Source organism: Hylobates moloch, unplaced genomic scaffold (assembly GCF_009828535.3).
Source record: "Hylobates moloch isolate HMO894 unplaced genomic scaffold, HMol_V3 SCAFFOLD_11, whole genome shotgun sequence".
NCBI classification, from domain to species: domain Eukaryota; kingdom Metazoa; phylum Chordata; class Mammalia; order Primates; family Hylobatidae; genus Hylobates; species Hylobates moloch.
Window position 1 is genome coordinate 41,582,990 of NW_026652286.1, and position 17,622 is coordinate 41,600,611.

The window sequence follows — 17,622 nt, forward strand, 5'->3', positions numbered from 1 at the left end:
GCGGTTACGTGCGGTGCGCGGGGGCGCGAGCTGCGTGTGGCGCGGGGCGGGGCGCGGGCTGCGTGTGGCGCGGGGCGGGGCGCGGCTGGTGCGCCTGAGAAGCGATGGCGGCGGCCTGAACTCACCTAACACCGCCGCAACAACCGGGCTCGGCCAGGTTCGGCTTTCCGTGAGTGAACGGTACGCATGGGCCAGAGGGCCTGAAGAGGCGTTTGGGGGGATGAGAGACTGGGAAAAGACGGTACCGGGTTTGGTTACTGTACTGGTTGTGAGGGGTTGGCAGATGGTGAGGGTCCGGGTGTGAGTGTCTAAGATAGGGAAGGAGAGTGAGAGCTTACAGGTGAGTGGACAAATGAGGGGCTGTGAGAGGCTGGGTGCTTTCGGAGGTGCCAAGTTGAAGGGACTCCTGAACGCGGTTTACTAGGGCTGGGGCTACTGAGGGCTGGGGTGAAGGATACCCTGGGACTAGAGTGAGGGGGTAAGGCCTGCGCGAGGAGAGGGAGAGTCAAAGGCGCAGGTGGGAGCCTGCGGGGTGGCGGCAAATTGGTGAGGGAGTTGAAGGCGGGGCATGGAAGGGGGGAATTAGGGCTGTGAGACTTGGATAAAGGTGAGAGGTTGGTTCTGAGGCCTCCTTCGATGGACTGCCCTGTCCAGTGAGAGCAATAGTTGTAGACAAAGTAGGGCAGCTTAGATGGAAGTGTTGTGCACCTGACTCCTCTGCTCCCATGGACTTTCCATATTCTGGAGGACGAGAAAATGAAGGTGTCATGGGCAATAGTACTATGGTAATGAAAATCATATTTGAGGCTCAGACTTCAACAGAGTAATCACAGAGACTTCAGTTCCTTCGAGTTCCTTCTGTGGACTGCATAGTTGAAGATGGGCCCTCTCATGAAATGTTTTGCGCTGTGACAGCTTGTGTTTTCTCTCTACTTGCTTCTGGACAACCTTATTGCACTGTTGCTCCTTACCTGTGCTTAACTGTGGGTCTTTGATTGGATTGACCATATTCAGTTGCTAATTCTACTTTTATGGAGGTCATATGGTTTGCCCTATACAGCACTATAGGATCCCAAACAGGATGGACTTGCTCTCCTTTCTTACAGTTGAATTTTTTAAAAAGCTAGTTTATATTATATTTAAAATGTATGTCTGATGAGTTCTGACATGTGTACACATCTGTGAAACCATCATCAGTCTCAAGATACTGAACATTTCAACCACCTGAAAATTCATCTCTTCCTCTCCACACCCTATAATTGGGTTCATCTTACTAGCATTTTTTTAGGTCCTCTTCTCCCCACCAACCCAAATGCACATGAAACTCTAGAAAGTTGGGTTGGCATTCAGTGATAATGACCACTTTCACACTACTAAATTTTCCTTTCTACTGCTGGTCTGCTGTGGAGTCGGGACATCCTATTCTTTCCAGACTCAGAAAGAGTTAAGTCTTTCCTTAACTCTACATTGGACAGGGAGAGACCATTTCCTGAGAATTAGCCTCAGTCTCCATTCTTTTCCAGAGTCTTAGCTTCAGAGCCAACTCCTCTATCCTGTGGTATATTCTCATTGCTTCTTTCTGGAGGCCAGACAGGCCTCCATATTGGTAGAACCCTTGGCAACTTGCCCAGACAGTCAGAACTTACAGTTCAGTGTTTAGAGTAGTGGTTCCTAAACACTGGACCAAGGACTCTGTACATGATAAAATTATCATCTATCCAAGATGGAGGGAGAGAAACAAAGACAGCATCATTAGTTATTCATGAAGATAAATTTATTCTCAGAGATTATCATTCCTATTCTTTTGGTGTTGAAGTGCTCTTTCATTGATGCAGTAAAGGTAACAGTAGATGGTGGATTAAAAAAAAGATCTAATTTACCCAAATAAAAAGTGTCAACCCAATTTTTAATTTTAAAAATTATTTCTATAGCTTTATGAACTTCAGAAATTTAAAGTGATGATGGCGTGGCTGTTGTATTAGGTTGAGGAAGCATACATTTATACAATGATTCTGTATAACTTGATATCTGAACAGCATTCACGCTTTACATAGGGATTTCAAATTTTATTATACTGATTTATATAGATATCTTGTAAAGTAGACAAAGACAGGAACTTTCATTTTATAGATGAGAAATTAAATTCAATAGCCAGAGGTCATATAGGGATACAGTGGCAAAGCTGAACCCAGAATTTTGTCTCAGAGTGAGAGAGACTTTGGGAAAGAAGATTTATAATAGACACTGAAGGTGATGTGAGAAGATTTTTTAATGATTTGTAATTGTCCTATTTCCAAAAGACAGAAAAGGGACTGTGAGGGTGACATAGGGATGAAGGTTATGTTTAATGCTGTCGCAGTGACACTGGAACAGGTGTATATAATACCTGGATCGCGTCTTGATAGTGGATCATATCATGATAGTGATAGGATGAATCAAATCAAATATTAGATGGTTCTTAGGGACTGTCTAAATTCTTGGTTATAATGGAGAAAGCACTGGATTTGATAAGCTTATTGTTTGCTATCCCAAACTCTGTTGAAATAGTAGTGCATTAAGTATAATGGATTTTGATTTGTGTCATATAGTGAGTGGTAGTTCTGAGAGGATGAAACATACATGAGGATGATGATGTAGAGATAGAAACATGTTTAGGGTACTGTGTTAATCATTTATTCCATATCTGCTCTGTGCCAGGCACTCTACTAAGTGCTAGGAGAATGAATTCATTTATTCATTCAGCAAATACTTCTTCAACATATAGTTTGTGCTTGTGATGCTCACATTTTTTTTTTTTTTTCGAGATGGAGTTTCGCTCTTGTTGCCCAGGCTGGAGTGCAATGGCATGATCTTGGCTCACCACAACCTCCGCCTCCTGGGTTCTAGCGATTCTCCTGCCTCAGCCTCCCAAGTAGCTGGGATTACAGGCATGCACCACCACGCCCAGCTAATTTTTTATTTTTAGTAGAGACAGAGTTTCATCACGTTGGTCAGGCTGGTCTCGAACTTCCGACCTTAGATGATCCACCCGCCTCGGCCTCCCAAAGTGCTGGGATTACAGGTGTGAGCCAACACACCCAGCCTGTGATGCTCACATTTTATGGGATAACGAGATGAATAAAACATGGTCATCTGAGCTCTCAAGGGATTTTCAGTGTAGTAGGGAGAGATAGACACATGAAAACATAATTTCAATTTAGAGAGATAACGTGAAATGTGAAAATATATCATAATAGGCCGGGCGTAGTGGCTCACACCTGTAATCCTAGCATTTTGGGAGGCTGAGGCAGGCGGATCGCTTGACCTCAGGAGTTTGAGACCAACCTGGGCAACATTTTGAAACCCTGCCTCTACCAAAACAGCAACAACAACAACAACAACAACAAAACCACCACCAAAAAAACCCACCAAAAATTAGCCTGGTGTGGTTGCACGTACTTGTGGTCCTGGCTACTACGGAGGCAGAGTTGGGAGGATTGCTTGAGCCTGGGAGGCAGAGGTTGCAGTGAGATGAGGTCACGCCACTGCACTCCAGCCTGGGTGACAGAGTGAAGCCCCACCTCAAAAAAAAAAAAAAAAAAAAAAAAAGAAAAAATATATCATAATGAGTTGATTACTCCTCTGTATCTAGTGTCAGTCTTTCCCTATATTCCAAATATACATGTTTATTGATCTGTGTATCTCCACAAGTATCTCAAAATTAACATGTCCAAAACAGAATTCATAGTCTTTGCCCCAGAAGCCCACCTTTGCCCTCATATTGCCTATCTCAGTCCAGGCAAGGACTACATTGTCATCTTTCATACTTACTGCTCTTTTACTCCCTGCATTCAATCATTCGCTAAAATCTTAATACATTTCCCTCTGTGTTCTCTCTCTTCTCTATATCTCCATTGCTACATCTTCACATCAAAGCTTTAGTTTAGCTCCCCCTCACCTCGTGATTTTTTTTAAACAATTTTTTGTCTTAAAACTTGCTCATTCTAGAATGATTTTTCTGAAAATACACATCTGATCTCCGAACTCCTCTGCTTAAAAACTTTTGGCTCTTTGTGTCCTGTAGGACAACATCCAAATTTCTTAATATGGCATCATTTAGCTTCAGCTTACCTCTCCAGTCTCATCTGCCACTCCCTAGTCTGTGTTCTAGTTTGAATAAATTGTTCACAGTTCCCTAAAACCATGCTGCTTTTTTGAGCCTTGAAATCTTTGTAATAGCTGCTTCCTCTACTAGGAATGCCTTTTCTTCTGTGCCCAGTGAGCTTTCCTTATCCTTTAGGATCTAGTTCAGTTTAACCTCCTTTTTGACATCTTTGTCAAGGTAGAGATAACTGTGTGTGACATGAGGATTCATTGCTATAAAGAGGAGTCACTGTAGAATAGAGGTTCACTTTTGTGAATTAGATGGACCCCGCTGGAGTCACATGAGGAGATCCCTGCAAGAAGCAGAAGTGATATTGCGGGGAGGGAAGGGAATGAGTTGGGACCATACCCTGACATCCCATTTGTCTGAGGGATAGAAAAGCAGGGAAGATATGTGTAAGCTGAGCTCTAGTAAATTCCTAGTAGGTGGTGTTTTTGGTTGGTTGGTTTGTTTTTCCCTTTGTATTTCTATGAGATTTTAATCAGGTCATTCAACTTTCAGTATTTAGGGTAACAGCCCATTCATCCTTCTTATGTCAGTAATTAGTCTTCTTGCCTGGGAAGAGCCACTGTAAGGAGAGAGAAACCACAGAATTTTACTGACCTGTTCCTGGAAGATCATTTTGGTCTCTCCCTGTCCAATGTAGGTGTTGCAGGTATATCCCTTCCCCCAGCTCCCTCCTCTTTGCCTCTCCCAGGGCAAAGGTTCATAAGTGAGGCTGAGCCACTTCCTGCCCTGTATCTGCTGTTCCGAGGTTGGTTGTCACCCTTGCTGTGTGTGGCTGTAAGGCTGTATTTTGGGCTGTAAGGTGAATGCCTGATCTTGGCCATTTTGGGTCTGAGAGATCAGCTCCTTCCCCTTTTTACTGTGGCTGAGGCTGAAGGTAGATCTGGAGAGTGGTGGGTTCTGCTTTTTTTTTTTTTTTTTTGGACTTTGCTATGGGAGGAAAGGACACCATGAGAGGGTGGTGATTTTAACCTCTTCTTTGTCTTGTTCTGAACATTGCAGAGAGTCTAAGTAGGTGATAGGAATACCAAACTATAGCTTTCTTTTATGCTTTTGTTGTATGTGAACAGGGCCCAGTTTAAGTATTGGCTTTTGGAATCTGAGACGCTGATTCCAACATCTTCTCTTGGGGTCTTTGAAATGGGATTGTAGAACTAGGGTGGGTAGGTGGGTGAGGAAGGGTCCTGGAGGCTAATCTTCCTTAGTTCCATGAGCAGTGCACTTTGTTGGTCAAGTGGTGGAGCAATAATGGGCACCTCAGTTATACTGCAAGGTAGGAGCAGTTAATGTTTGAAATTAATTTCCAGAAGCTGGAGGCAGTTTAGTTTTGGACATGTTAAGACCTTACTGAGACTGAATGCTTGGCCTTTCTTCAGCTAAGGTATGTATGGGAGGGGATAAGGATGGACACTTCAGAGCAGGTTATATCTCTCTTCTCAGTCAGAGATATGGGCACTTGGGTCAAATAGGATCAGGAGAAGGAAGGAGGAAAGGGAAATGTAATTTACAGAGTACCTTCTTTATGGTTGGAATGCTACATAGGTTATTATATGACTTAATTTTTAAAACTAGCAATACTTATTTCATCAGGAATTTATAGATGAGGAAGCTGAGGCTCAGATATGTGAAATGATTTATTTAAGGTCACACAGCTGGAGAATGGTGGACTGAGATTCAAACCATTGAGGGACTCCAGAGTTCAGACTTTACCTACTACTCTGTATTATTCTTGTTTGATTGTCTTTGTTTTCAGTCTTCAAATGAGATACGATTCAGAAAAGTGTTCCATAAACAGTAATATTCTTTTTTCAGTGAGGCCCTTTGCAGGTGGCAGACAGCTCAAGCTGGGTTTGGGAAGAGTTTAATAAAGGGACTATATTTACAAAGATATGGGTAGGGTTTAAGGAAACCAACAAGGGATGGTACAGTATCCCAGGGCTAATAACTGTAAGAGGGGCTAGCCATAGGGGAGAGGGCTAGCCATAGGGGAGAGTGCTTACCACTTTTCTCAACCATTGACTCTATCTTTTAAAGTCCATGCCTAGTTGGGACCATAAATAGCTGGGTGGATGGATAAGTACTTGTTCCAGTGCATCCCTGCTGATGGCTACTAGTCTTTGTGGCTGTGTTGATGATTTATTAAGAAACCATGTATGAAAGACTGAGCAGTGCTTCTGTGGCTTCGCCACCTTCTCACCCATTTTCTTGTCTCTCACCCCCATTCTTCTAGGTGAGTGAGGGAAGGAAGGTGGGGCGGGATTGGTGGTGGATTGGATGTTAGCTTCTGTTTTTCTTCACGTTCAGATTTGCCTGAAGTAGCACCCATCCTTTATTTATTACTCGTTTCTTCCTTTTTCAGAGAAGGTGTCTTACCTATTTTTCTGAGTATACCTGATTTTAATGCCATTTATCTCTATCTTATTTATTTATAACTCGTCACTTTCTTCAGACTACTTCTCTCACTTGACAGACACCCTTGAGCCTCCCCATCCTACAGCAGAATCAAAACGCCTTTTCTTGACTCCCCTTACCACAACTTCTTTAAGCTATTGCCCTATTTTTTTTTTTTGACAGAGTTTCACTCTTGTTGGCCAGGCTAGAGTGCAATGGCGTGTTCTTGCCTCACTGCAACCTCTGCCTCCTGGGTTCAAGCGATTCTCCTGCCTCAGCCTCCTGAGTAGCTGGGATTACAGGTGTGCACCACCACACCCAGCTAATTTTGTATTTTTTAAAATAGAGATGGGGTTTCACCATGTTGGTCAGGCTGGTCTCAAACTCCTGACCTTAAGTGATCTACCTGCCTTGGCCTCCCAAAGTGCTGGGATTACAGGCTTGAGCCACCGCGCCTGGCCTACCCTATTTTTATCCTTTCTCATTTCACTGAATTTCCTGAAAGTACATCTTACTTTTCAATTCCTAATCTTTAACCAACTAATTTGACTAAGTTTGTAAAAAACTTGATTGCGCCATTTTTAGTCTTCATTCTACTTGATCTTTCTATAGGGCTCCCTTCAAAGTCTTCCTTGAAGACTCCTCCTTTTTAACTTTCCTACATCCTGGTTTTCCCCAGGATTTTACCCTTACCTCCTTTCATGATCTGCTGTTCTCCTTGGATAATTCCATCTACTTCCATAGCTTCATAGTTGTCTATAAGCTGCCAACTCTTGAGTTTGTATCTTTTGTCTTGATTTTATTCATTATCTCAAGTATGGTATTCCTACTTGCTTTCTGGACATCATGATTATCCTGTAGATGTCTCAAAACTTAACATGTTCAAAACTGTACTCAACCTCTTTTCTAAAACACAGTTCCCCTTCTTATGTGTTTCTAGTCTGTTAATGGCTTTATCTTTTACTGAATCTCCTATACTTCCTATGAGAGTCTTCTCTCATCCCCCATTTATTTGCCGGGCCTTGTTACTTTTACTTTGTGGTTAATTTAAATCTGGAGGCAGATATTCTGCATTTGCATTTTAGTCCTGTCACTTAGTAGCTGGGTAATGTTGGGCAATTTATTTAACCTCTCTGGGCCTTGATTTCCCCATATGTAAAATGTGGATAATGATACTTAAATGGGCTTTTATGAGGTTTAAATTAGCTACTTCATGTCGTGCTGGAATGGAGCCTGGCATGTAGTAAATATGTTTGCTGTAATACTTATTAATTCAGCATTCAATTTCACAAGCATATTTGAGTTCAGGCTCTGTGTTTGCACTGGGATTTCAAAGAAAAATGAATGATATTTTTATTTTGTCAAGAAACTTGCTATTGATTGGCAGAGGTATTACAGGTATAAATAATTTCAGTATTGCATGGAACATATTAAGATAGAGGTGAATCTCAGATTTATCTTTCCTAATATTTCTCTTAGTTCATGATGTTACTTTTTTATTTTCAAATGGACTATTGAAACAGCTTCTTATAAATTGTCCACTGCAATCCATCTCTCTCTGCTCCATCTGATACTGTTACCCAATGTATTTTTGAAGGACAATCTGATCTTACCATTTTCTTGTTTAAAAACCTCCTTTGTTTCTAGGGTGTCAGTAGATAAAACCTAAACTCCTTTGCATAATATTTAGTGATACTTATAACCTTCACCCACATTTACCCTTCAGCTAATGTTGTGCCTCTCTTCTCAATAGTCTGTGATTAAGGCACACTAAATTTGCAACTGTTCTTTGAGTTTTTTGTGTTCTTTCACAGTACCATAGTTTTGTACATACTGTTTTTTTTTTTGACAATGAAAAAAGAATTTATTGAACCTCATGTGTATTATCATGCCAGTTACAAAACTGATGTAAAAGGTAAAAATAAAATAAACATTATGGTACAATAAAAGAAAAAGGAATAGATTAGCACTTTTAAGTTGGGGTTTGTTTCTGGACTCTCAATTATTTTATTTTATTTTATTTTATTTTATTTTATTTTATTTTATTATTATACTTTAGGTTTTAGGGCACATGTGCACAATGTGCAGGTTTGTTACATATGTATCCATGTGCCACGTTGGTTTGCTGCACCCATTAACTCGTCATTTAGCATTAGGTATATCTCCTAATGCTGTCCCTCCCCCCTCCCCCCACCCCACAGCAGTCCCCAGAGTGCGATGTTCCCCTTCCTGTCTCCATGTGTTCTCATTGTTCAATTCCCACCTATGAGTGAGAACATGCGGTGTTTGGTTTTTTGTCCTTGTGATAGTTTACTGAGAATGATGGTTTCCAGTTTCATCCATGTCCCTACAAAGGACATGAACTCATCATTTTTTATGGCTGCATAGTATTCCATGGTGTATATGTGTCACATTTTCTTAATCCAGTCTATCGTTGTTGGACATTTGGGTTGGTTCCAAGTCTTTGCTATTGTGAATAGTGCCGCAATAAACATACGTATGCATGCGTCTTTATAGCAGCATGATTTATAGTCCTTTGGGTATATACCCAGTAATGGGATGGCTGGGTCAAATGGTATTTCTAGTTCTAGATCCCTGAGGAATCGCCACACTGACTTCCACAATGGTTGAACTAGTTTACAGTCCCACCAACAGTGTAAAAGTGTTCCTATTTCTCCACATCCTCTCCAGCAGCTGTTGTTTCCTGACTTTTTAATGATGGCCATTCTAAGTGGTGTGAGATGGTATCTCATTGTGGTTTTGATTTGCATTTCTCTGATGGCCAGTGATGATGAGCATTTTTTCACGTGTTTTTTGGCTGCATAAATGTCTTCTTTTGAGAAGTGTCTGTTCATGTCCTTTGCCCACTTTTTGATGGGGTTGTTTGTTTTTTTCTTGTAAATTTGTTTGAGTTCATTGTAGATTTTGGATATTAGCCCTTTGTCAGATGAGTAGGTTGCAAAGATTTTCTCCCATTCTGTAGGTTGCCTGTTCACTCTGATGATAGCTTCTTTTGCTGTGCAGAAGCTCTTTAGTTTAATTAGATCCCATTTGTCAATTTTGGCTTTTGTTGCCATTGCTTTTGGTGTTTTAGACATGAAGTCGTTGCCCATGCCGATGTCCTGAATGGTATTGCCTAGGTTTTCTTCTAGGGTTTTTATGGTTTTAGGTCTAACATATAAGTCTTTAATCCATCTTGAATTAATTTTTGTATAAGGTGTAAGGAAGGGATCCAGTTTCAGCTTTCTACATATGGCTAGCCAGTTTTCCCAGCACCATTTATTAAATAGGGAATCCGTTTCCCATTGCTTGTTTTTGTCAGGTTTGTCAAAGGTCAGATAGTTGTAGATATGCGGCATTATTTCTGAGGGCTCTGTTCTGTTCCATTGATCTATGTCTCTGTTGTGGTACCAGTACCATGCTGTTTTGGTTACTGTAGCCTTGTAGTATAGTTTGAAGTCAGGTAGCATGATGCCTCCAGCTTTGTTCTTTTGGCTTAGGATTGACTTGGTGATGCGGGCTCTTTTTTGGTTCCATATGAACTTTAAAGTAGTTTTTTCCAGTTCTGTGAAGAAAGTCATTGGTAGCTTAGTGGGGATGGCATTGAATCTATAAATTACCTTGGGCAGTATGGCCATTTTCACGATATTGATTCTTCCAATCCATGAGCATGGAATGTTCTTCCATTTGTTTGTATCCTCTTTTATTTCATTGAGCAGTGGTTTGTAGTTCTCCTTGAAGAGGTCCTTCACATCCCTTGTAAGTTGGATTCCTAGGTATTTTATTCTCTTTGAAGCAATTGTGAATGGGAGTTCACTCATGATATGGCTCTCTGTTTGTCTGTGAGTGGTGTACAAGAATGCTTGTGATTTTTGTACGTTGATTTTGTATCCTGCGCCTTTGCTGAAGTTGCTAATCAGCTTAAGGAGATTTTGGGCTGAGACAATGGAGTTTTCCAGATATACAATCATGTCATCTGCAAACAGGGACAATTTGACTTCCTCTTTTCCTAATTGAATACCCTTTATTTCCTTCTCCTGCCTGATTGCCCTGGCCAGAACTTCCAACACTATGTTGAATAGGAGTAGTGAGAGAGGGCATCCCTGTCTTGTGCCCGTTTTCAAAGGTAGTGCTTCCAGTTTTTGCCCATTCAGTATGATATTGGCTGTGGGTTTGTCATAGATAGCTCTTATTATTTTGAGATACGTCCCATCAATACCTAATTTATTGAGAGTTTTTAGCATGAAGCGTTGTTGAATTTTGTCAAAGGCCTTTTCTGCATCTATTGAGATAATCATGTGGTTTTTGTCTTTGGTTCTGTTTATATGCTGGATTACATTTATTGATTTGCATATGTTGAACCAGCCTTGCATCCCAGGGATGAAGCCCACTTGATCATGGTGGATAAGCTTTTTGATGTGCTGCTGGATTCAGTTTGCCAGTATTTTAGTGAGAATTTTTGCATCAATGTTCATCAAGGATATTGGTCTGAAATTCTATTTTTTGGTTATGTCTCTGCCAGGCTTTGGTATCAGGACGATGCTGGCCTCATAAAATGTGTTAGGGAGGATTCCCTTTTTTTCTATCAATTGGAATAGTTTCAGAAGGAATGGTACCAGTTCCTCCTTGTACTTCTGGTAGAATTCGGCTGTGAATCCATCAGGTCCTGGACTCTTTGATTGGTAAGCTATTGATTATTGCCACAATTTCAGAGCCTGTTATTGGTCTATTCAGAGATTCAACTTCTTCCTGGTTTAGTCTTGGGAGGGTGTATTTGTCGAGGAATTTATCCATTTCTTCTAGATTTTCTAGTTTATTTGCATAGAGGTCTTTGTAGTATTCTCTGATGGTAGTTTGTATTTCTGTGGGATCGGTGGTGATATCCCCTTTTTCATTTTTTATTGCATCTATTTGATTCTTCCCTCTTTTCTTCTTTATTAGTCTTGCTAGCAGTCTATCAATTTTGATCTTTTCAAAAAACCAGCTCCTGGATTCATTAATTTTTTGAAGGGCTTTTTGTGTCTGTATTTCCTTCAGTTCTGCTCTGATTTTAGTTATTTCTAGCCTTCTGCTAGCTTTTGAATGTGTTTGCTTTTGCTTTTCTAGTTCTTTTAATTGTGATGTTAGGGTGTCAATTTTGGATCTTTCCTGCTTTCTCTTGTGGGCATTTAGTGCTATAAATTTCCCTCTACACACTGCTTTGAATGTGTCCCAGAGATTCTGGTATGTTGTGTCTTTGTTCTCGTTGGTTTCAAAGAACATCTTTATTTCTGCCTTCATTTCATTATGTACCCAGTAGTCATTCAGGAGCAGGTTGTTCAGTTTCCATGTAGTTGAGCGGTTTTGAGTGAGTTTCTTAATCCTGAGTTCTAGTTTGATTGCACTGTGGTCTGAGAGACAGTTTGTTATAATTTCTGTTCTTTTACATTTGCTGAGAAGAGCTTTACTTCCAACTATGTGGTCAGTTTTGGAATAGGTGTGTTGTGGTGCTGAATAAAATGTATATTCTGTTGATTTGGGGTGGAGAGTTCTGTAGATGTCTATTAGGTCCACTTGGTGCAGAGCTGAGTTCAATTCCTGGATATCCTTGTTAACTTTCTGTCTCGTTGTTCTGTCTAATGTTGACAGTGGGGTGTTAAAATCTCCCATTATTATTGTGTGGGAGTTTAAGTCCCTTTGTAGGTCGCTCAAGACTTGCTTTATGAATCTGGGTGCTCCTATGTTGGGTGCATATATATTTAGGATAGTTAGCTCTTCTTGTTGAATTGATCCCTTTACCATTATGTAATGGCCTTCTTTGTCTCTTTTGATCTTTGTTGGTTTAAAGTCTATTTTATCGGAGACTAGGATTGCAACCCCTGCCTTTTTTTGTTTTCCATTTGCTTGATAGATCTTCCTCCATCCCTTTATTTTGAGTCTATGTGTGTCTCTGCACGTGAGATGGGTTTCCTGAATACAGCAAACTGATGGGTCTTGACTCCTTAAGTTGAAATGAAGGAAAAAATGTTAAGCTCGGCCAGAGAGAAAGGTCGGGTTACCCACAAAGGAAAGCCCATCAGACTAACAGCTGATCTCTTGGCAGAAACTCTACAAGCCAGAAGAGAGTGGGGGCCGATATTCAACATTCTTAAAGAAAAGAAGTTTCAACCCAGAATTTCATATCCAGCCAAACTAAGCTTCATAAGTGAAGGAGAAATAAAATACTTTACAGACAAGCAAATGCTGAGTGATTTTGTCACCACCAGGCCTGCCCTAAAAGAGCTCCTGAAGGAAGCACTAAACATGGAAAGGAACAACCAGTACCAGCCACTGCAAAAACATGCCAAATTGTAAAGACCATCGAGGCTAGGAAGAAACTGCATCAACTAACAAGCAAAATAACCAACTAACATCATAATGACAGGATCAAATTCACACATAACAATATTAACTTTAAATGTAAATGGGCTAAATGCTCCAATTAAAAGTCACAGACTGTACATACTGTTTTTAATATGAAGAAAACCTTTTCCTCTGCCCTCTGCTTAATTAGTATCTCATTATTAAAGAGAGAAGTTCAATTTTAACTCTGTGGAACCCTCTAATAGCACCCCAGGCAGAGTTAGTTGCTTTCCTTCGTGCCCCCATGACACTTTTTGTAAATACTTGTGTTTACAATATTTGTTGGATTTATGTTTGTGCTACCTCAACTATTTTTATCCGTCTTTGTTATTTCGAGTGCTTACTGAGTACAGTGCCCAGTATTTTATCCATATGGATGTACATTGAGTTAATCAATGAGTAAGCCCTACCTGCTCTTTGGGACTGGGCCCCTCCCTTTATAAGACTCACCTATTCTATAGAAATTTTCCTTAGACATAGTGGCTACCTTCCTTTAGTTGTGAGCTGGAAATTGTGTGAGAGAGTATGTGGGTGAAGGGAGATATTGTTAATATAACCTTAGGGCAAAATGTGGGGCTGGTGCCAGGTCTCTGGATTCCTTCAGCCTTTTTTGAATATAAAGAGGAAGGACAACTGAACCACCCCTTTCCTCTCAAGGTTTTATACTTGTGAGAGACAGTACTGATGAGGGTGTGGTGGCTGTAAAGGAGAAGGAACTGTGGTTCCTTCTCCAATAGCTACTTGGTACTTTTTTCCTTTGTCTTGTGAGGATGTCTTATCATTTTCTTTGGAGCGAGTTTTGGATGTGTCTGGCAGGAGTGGAGATGGGAATGTGTCTGTCTTCCTTACTGGAAAGGAAACAGCTCTTCTTTATTGGTTGGCTCTGAATTCTTCCTCTTAAGAGTATTCAGTCAGTTAAGGGTCTATTTGCTCATCTCCCATAGGTCGCTGGGTAGGTTTCTAGGGAAGCACCTGTGATAGACAGAAATTTGTTCTTCAGTAGTCCCAGAGGGCTAGAGTGAGATCAAGGCTGGATTTCTTGATTGATTGTTCATTCATTCATTCATTCATTCATTCACTCACTTATTTGCTTCAGCATTCATACATTCAACAAATATTTATTGAGTCCCTAGGCCCTGGGGATACAACAGACACAATAAGACAAACCCTGCCCTCAAAGAAGCTACCTAATGTGGGGAACATAGACAAATAAATAGTTTCAGATAGTGAAAACTGCTAAGAAGAAAGGATTAGGAAGCTAGAGAGTGAAGGTGAGAAGATGTGCTATTTAGACAGAATTGTTAAGCAGGGCCTCTCTGGGGAGATGATTTGAAACAAACAAACAAAACGAGCAGTGACAGCAATGTGAAGAGTGGGAGAAGGACTTTCTAGTCTAGGCAGAGGTAACAAAAAGTATTCAAGAAGGCCTGTGTCACTAAAGTGTGAGTGAGAAGGAGAATGGTAGGAAGTTACACAGATTAGATTATGTAGGCTCCTGTAGGCCAAGATAAGGAATTTGAACTGTGATAGTATGTTAGGAAATTATTGGAAAGTATTCAGCAGAGGACAGGTCATATAATTTAGGTTTTAAAAATATCACTCTGGTTGTTGTGATAACTCTCAGGAGGGTAATAAAGGAATCATGGAGACCAGATTGGAAGCTACTGCAATAGTGAGACATATTTTGAAGGTAGAGATGATAGAGTTTGCTGATGAACTGGATATTGGAAGTAAGGAAAAGAAAAAGCAAGGATAACGTGCACATTTTCAGCTTGAGCATTTAGGTTAATTTTGGTATCATTTTCTTTTGAGATGGAGAAAGTTGACGGAGTAACAGGTTTGGTGGTAGAAATCTGAGTTCTGTTTTAGACATGTCAGTTGCTGACTGTGTGTGTGTATGTATATATAGGTGTGTGGAGTTTTCAGTGGAGTGGTGGTTCTAAGTTCTGGAAAGTGAGCTTCTATTTATCCCTTCCATTATCTCTTCTCTGAATTAGATTTAGAAATCTGGACTGGCCAGTGACCTCTGGGCTTGCCATTCCAGCCTGGTATAACCTCTGGCTCCATGGGCAGCTACTGGCTCCTACAGACCGGATGAAGCAGACTGGAGACACAAGTGGAGAAAACCTCCAGCTGGCAAATCCTCAGAGTGTAGGCCTCTGGCTGCCAGTCCTGCCCAGCCTGCCTCATGGAGAGGATGAATTGGCTGAGCAGACTGGCCTCCCGGGGCCCTGGGCACCGTATACCTCAAGGGGCCAATCTCCAAACCCCAGTCATGGCTGATCCCGAGACCTGCCTCATGGTCTTCAAGAATCACTGGTCCCAGGTAGGAGACTGTATGGCAGAGGGCCCCGTCTGCTGATCACCTGAGTTCTCCCAACCTTCTATATTCTCCTCATCCCATTTCGTCACCTTATCAATTAGATTCCTTCCATCTTCTGTCCTTTTTCCCTAGGTGGTGCGAATCCTGGAGCGGCAAGGCCCTCGGGCAGCTCCTGGGGGTGCAGACGATCTCAGTGCTGTGCGCAACCACACTTACCAGATGTTGACACTGCTGGCAGAGGATCGTGCAGTTCCCTCGGCCGCCACAGGCCCTGGGCCCCTGCTGGAGTTTGCTCTGCGCGAGGATCTGCTGACCCGTGTGTTGACATGGCAGCTGCAATGGGATGAGCTTGGGGATGGGGTCGAGGAACGGCGGGCTGAGCAACTGAAACTATTTGAGATGCTAGTGAGCGAAGCCCGCCAGCCACTGTTGCGGCATGGTCCAGTTCGTGAGGCTCTGCTCACCCTGCTGGATGCTTGTGGCCGCCCTGTGCCCAGTAGCCCAGCACTGGATGAAGGCCTGGTGCTACTTCTCAGCCAGCTGTGTGTTTGTGTGGCCCAGGAGCCTTCATTGCTCGAGTTCTTCCTGCAGCCACCTCCTGAGCCTGGAGCTGCTCCCCGTCTTCTTCTCTTTTCTCGCCTTGTCCCTTTTGTGCATCGAGAGGGCACCCTGGGCCAGCAGGCCCGTGATGCCCTACTTCTTCTCATGGCTCTGTCAGCTGGGAGCCCCACTGTGGGCCGCTACATCGCGGATCACTCTTACTTCTGCCCGGTTAGCACCCCCTGTCTTGGAGGGTAGGGTATGGCGTGTAGATACTGGACAGCACCTTCCTATCCAGGAGATGGGGAGAGGCTATGTACCAGGGCCCGTTCCTCTAGGGAACAGTTCTTGGATTTGAAAGCAGCCCCCTGGAGTTGTAGTGGGGATGAATCATGGGCTTAGATGGATAGGGCAGATACTAAGGCTCTTCATAGGCCTGTGAATTCTAGGTGAGTTTCTGGCACATTGGGTAGCCAAATGCTTGCTTTGGTAATAGCTTATACCCCTATTCCCATCAAAACTCTGGATTAATAGCTCCCCTGTTCCACTTTTTATATTTTGTAAATATATTTTATATATGAGCCTTTGGTAACTTCTCATAGGTGCTGGCCACAGGGCTCAGTGCCCTGTACTCATCACTGCCTCGAAAGATTGAGGTTCCAGGGGATGATTGGCACTGTCTGCGACGGGAAGACTGGCTGGGAGTGCCAGCCCTTGCACTCTTCATGAGTTCCCTAGAGTTCTGCAATGCAGTAATTCAGGTAGGACTGGAGTTTCCTGGAAGTCTGGCCCTTGGTCATTCTTGGGAGATGAGGTAGGAGGGGGTATATTCCCTGGAGTTCTGTCATTTTTCCATCTTGGAAGTAGGATGCCTCTCTGTAGTGTACTGTTCTACTCCCTTCCAGGCAGTGGTCTCCTCATAACCCTCCCCCTTCTCTTTGGCACTCCTACAGGTAGCTCACCCCCTGGTACAGAAGCAGTTGGTTGATTATATCCATAATGGGTTCCTGGTGCCTGTCATGGGTCCTGCCTTGCACAAGGTGAGAGTCATGGGTGGCAAGGCATATAAGGGGCTAAGCTGCAGTGGTAACCTTAGTGTCAGGACTAATGTAGGAGGCGGTGGGTAGAGTACTCCTCCCTTTTCCCCTGTCTGCTCCTGATTTCTCTTAGAATCCAGGGAAAATGGCCTTGTATGTGCAGGGAAGCTGTACATTTCCAGACTTTCCCTTCTTTTTGTCCAGACCTCTGTGGAGGAGATGATCGCCAGTACCGCCTATCTGGAACTTTTCCTACGGAGTATCTCAGAGCCTGCTTTGCTCCGTACCTTCCTGCGATTCCTGTTGTTGCACCGGCATGACACCCACACCATCCTCGACACCCTCGTTGCCCGTATTGGCAGCAACTCCCGGGTATGGCCCTTACCCCTGTCCTGGCTTACCTGGGTGAGCCATCTTCTCTCTCTGACCTTTGTTCTGGGAGGGTATTCCTGCCCTTCTTTTGCCTGTATCTCCAGCAGTCACCTCAAAATTAAGTGGCATTAACTTTGCAGCATTAAGCTTTTAACCATTTTGGGTACAGATTTTAATCTACTCCCCTGCTTTTGTGATAGATGAATCTAGAACACAGTCACCTTTTCTGGATGACTTTGGCTGTTCATCATGACTATAGGTTTTGCTACTGTGCAGTGTTTGTAATGTAGTATTGGCCTGAGTTCTCTTAAACTGTTTATCACTCTGTGGCCTGCTTTGGGTGACTCGAGAGCACTTTAGGTTGTGTGTTTGCTTTGGTAGATGATCCAGGTGCTACTGATATGCTTACCTTCTTTCTCCTTTGGATT

General features: G+C 42.5%; 1 protein-coding gene across 3 annotated transcripts in view; it reads left to right on the forward strand.

Annotated features, from left to right (window-relative positions):
* Nucleotides 1-81: 81 nt before the first annotated feature.
* Nucleotides 82-17,622, forward strand: part of FHIP1B (FHF complex subunit HOOK interacting protein 1B) — a 28,205-nt gene continuing 10,664 nt past the window's right edge. For all 3 annotated transcript variants that reach the window (XM_032166781.2, XM_032166782.2, XM_058446378.1), the window contains exons 1-6: nt 82-180; nt 14,920-15,248; nt 15,378-16,016; nt 16,388-16,546; nt 16,739-16,825; nt 17,027-17,194. In XM_032166781.2, coding sequence (XP_032022672.1) covers nt 15,111-15,248; nt 15,378-16,016; nt 16,388-16,546; nt 16,739-16,825; nt 17,027-17,194 — 1,191 coding nt within the window. In that variant the 5' untranslated portion in view covers nt 82-180; nt 14,920-15,110. The remainder of the gene's footprint in view (nt 181-14,919; nt 15,249-15,377; nt 16,017-16,387; nt 16,547-16,738; nt 16,826-17,026; nt 17,195-17,622) is intronic.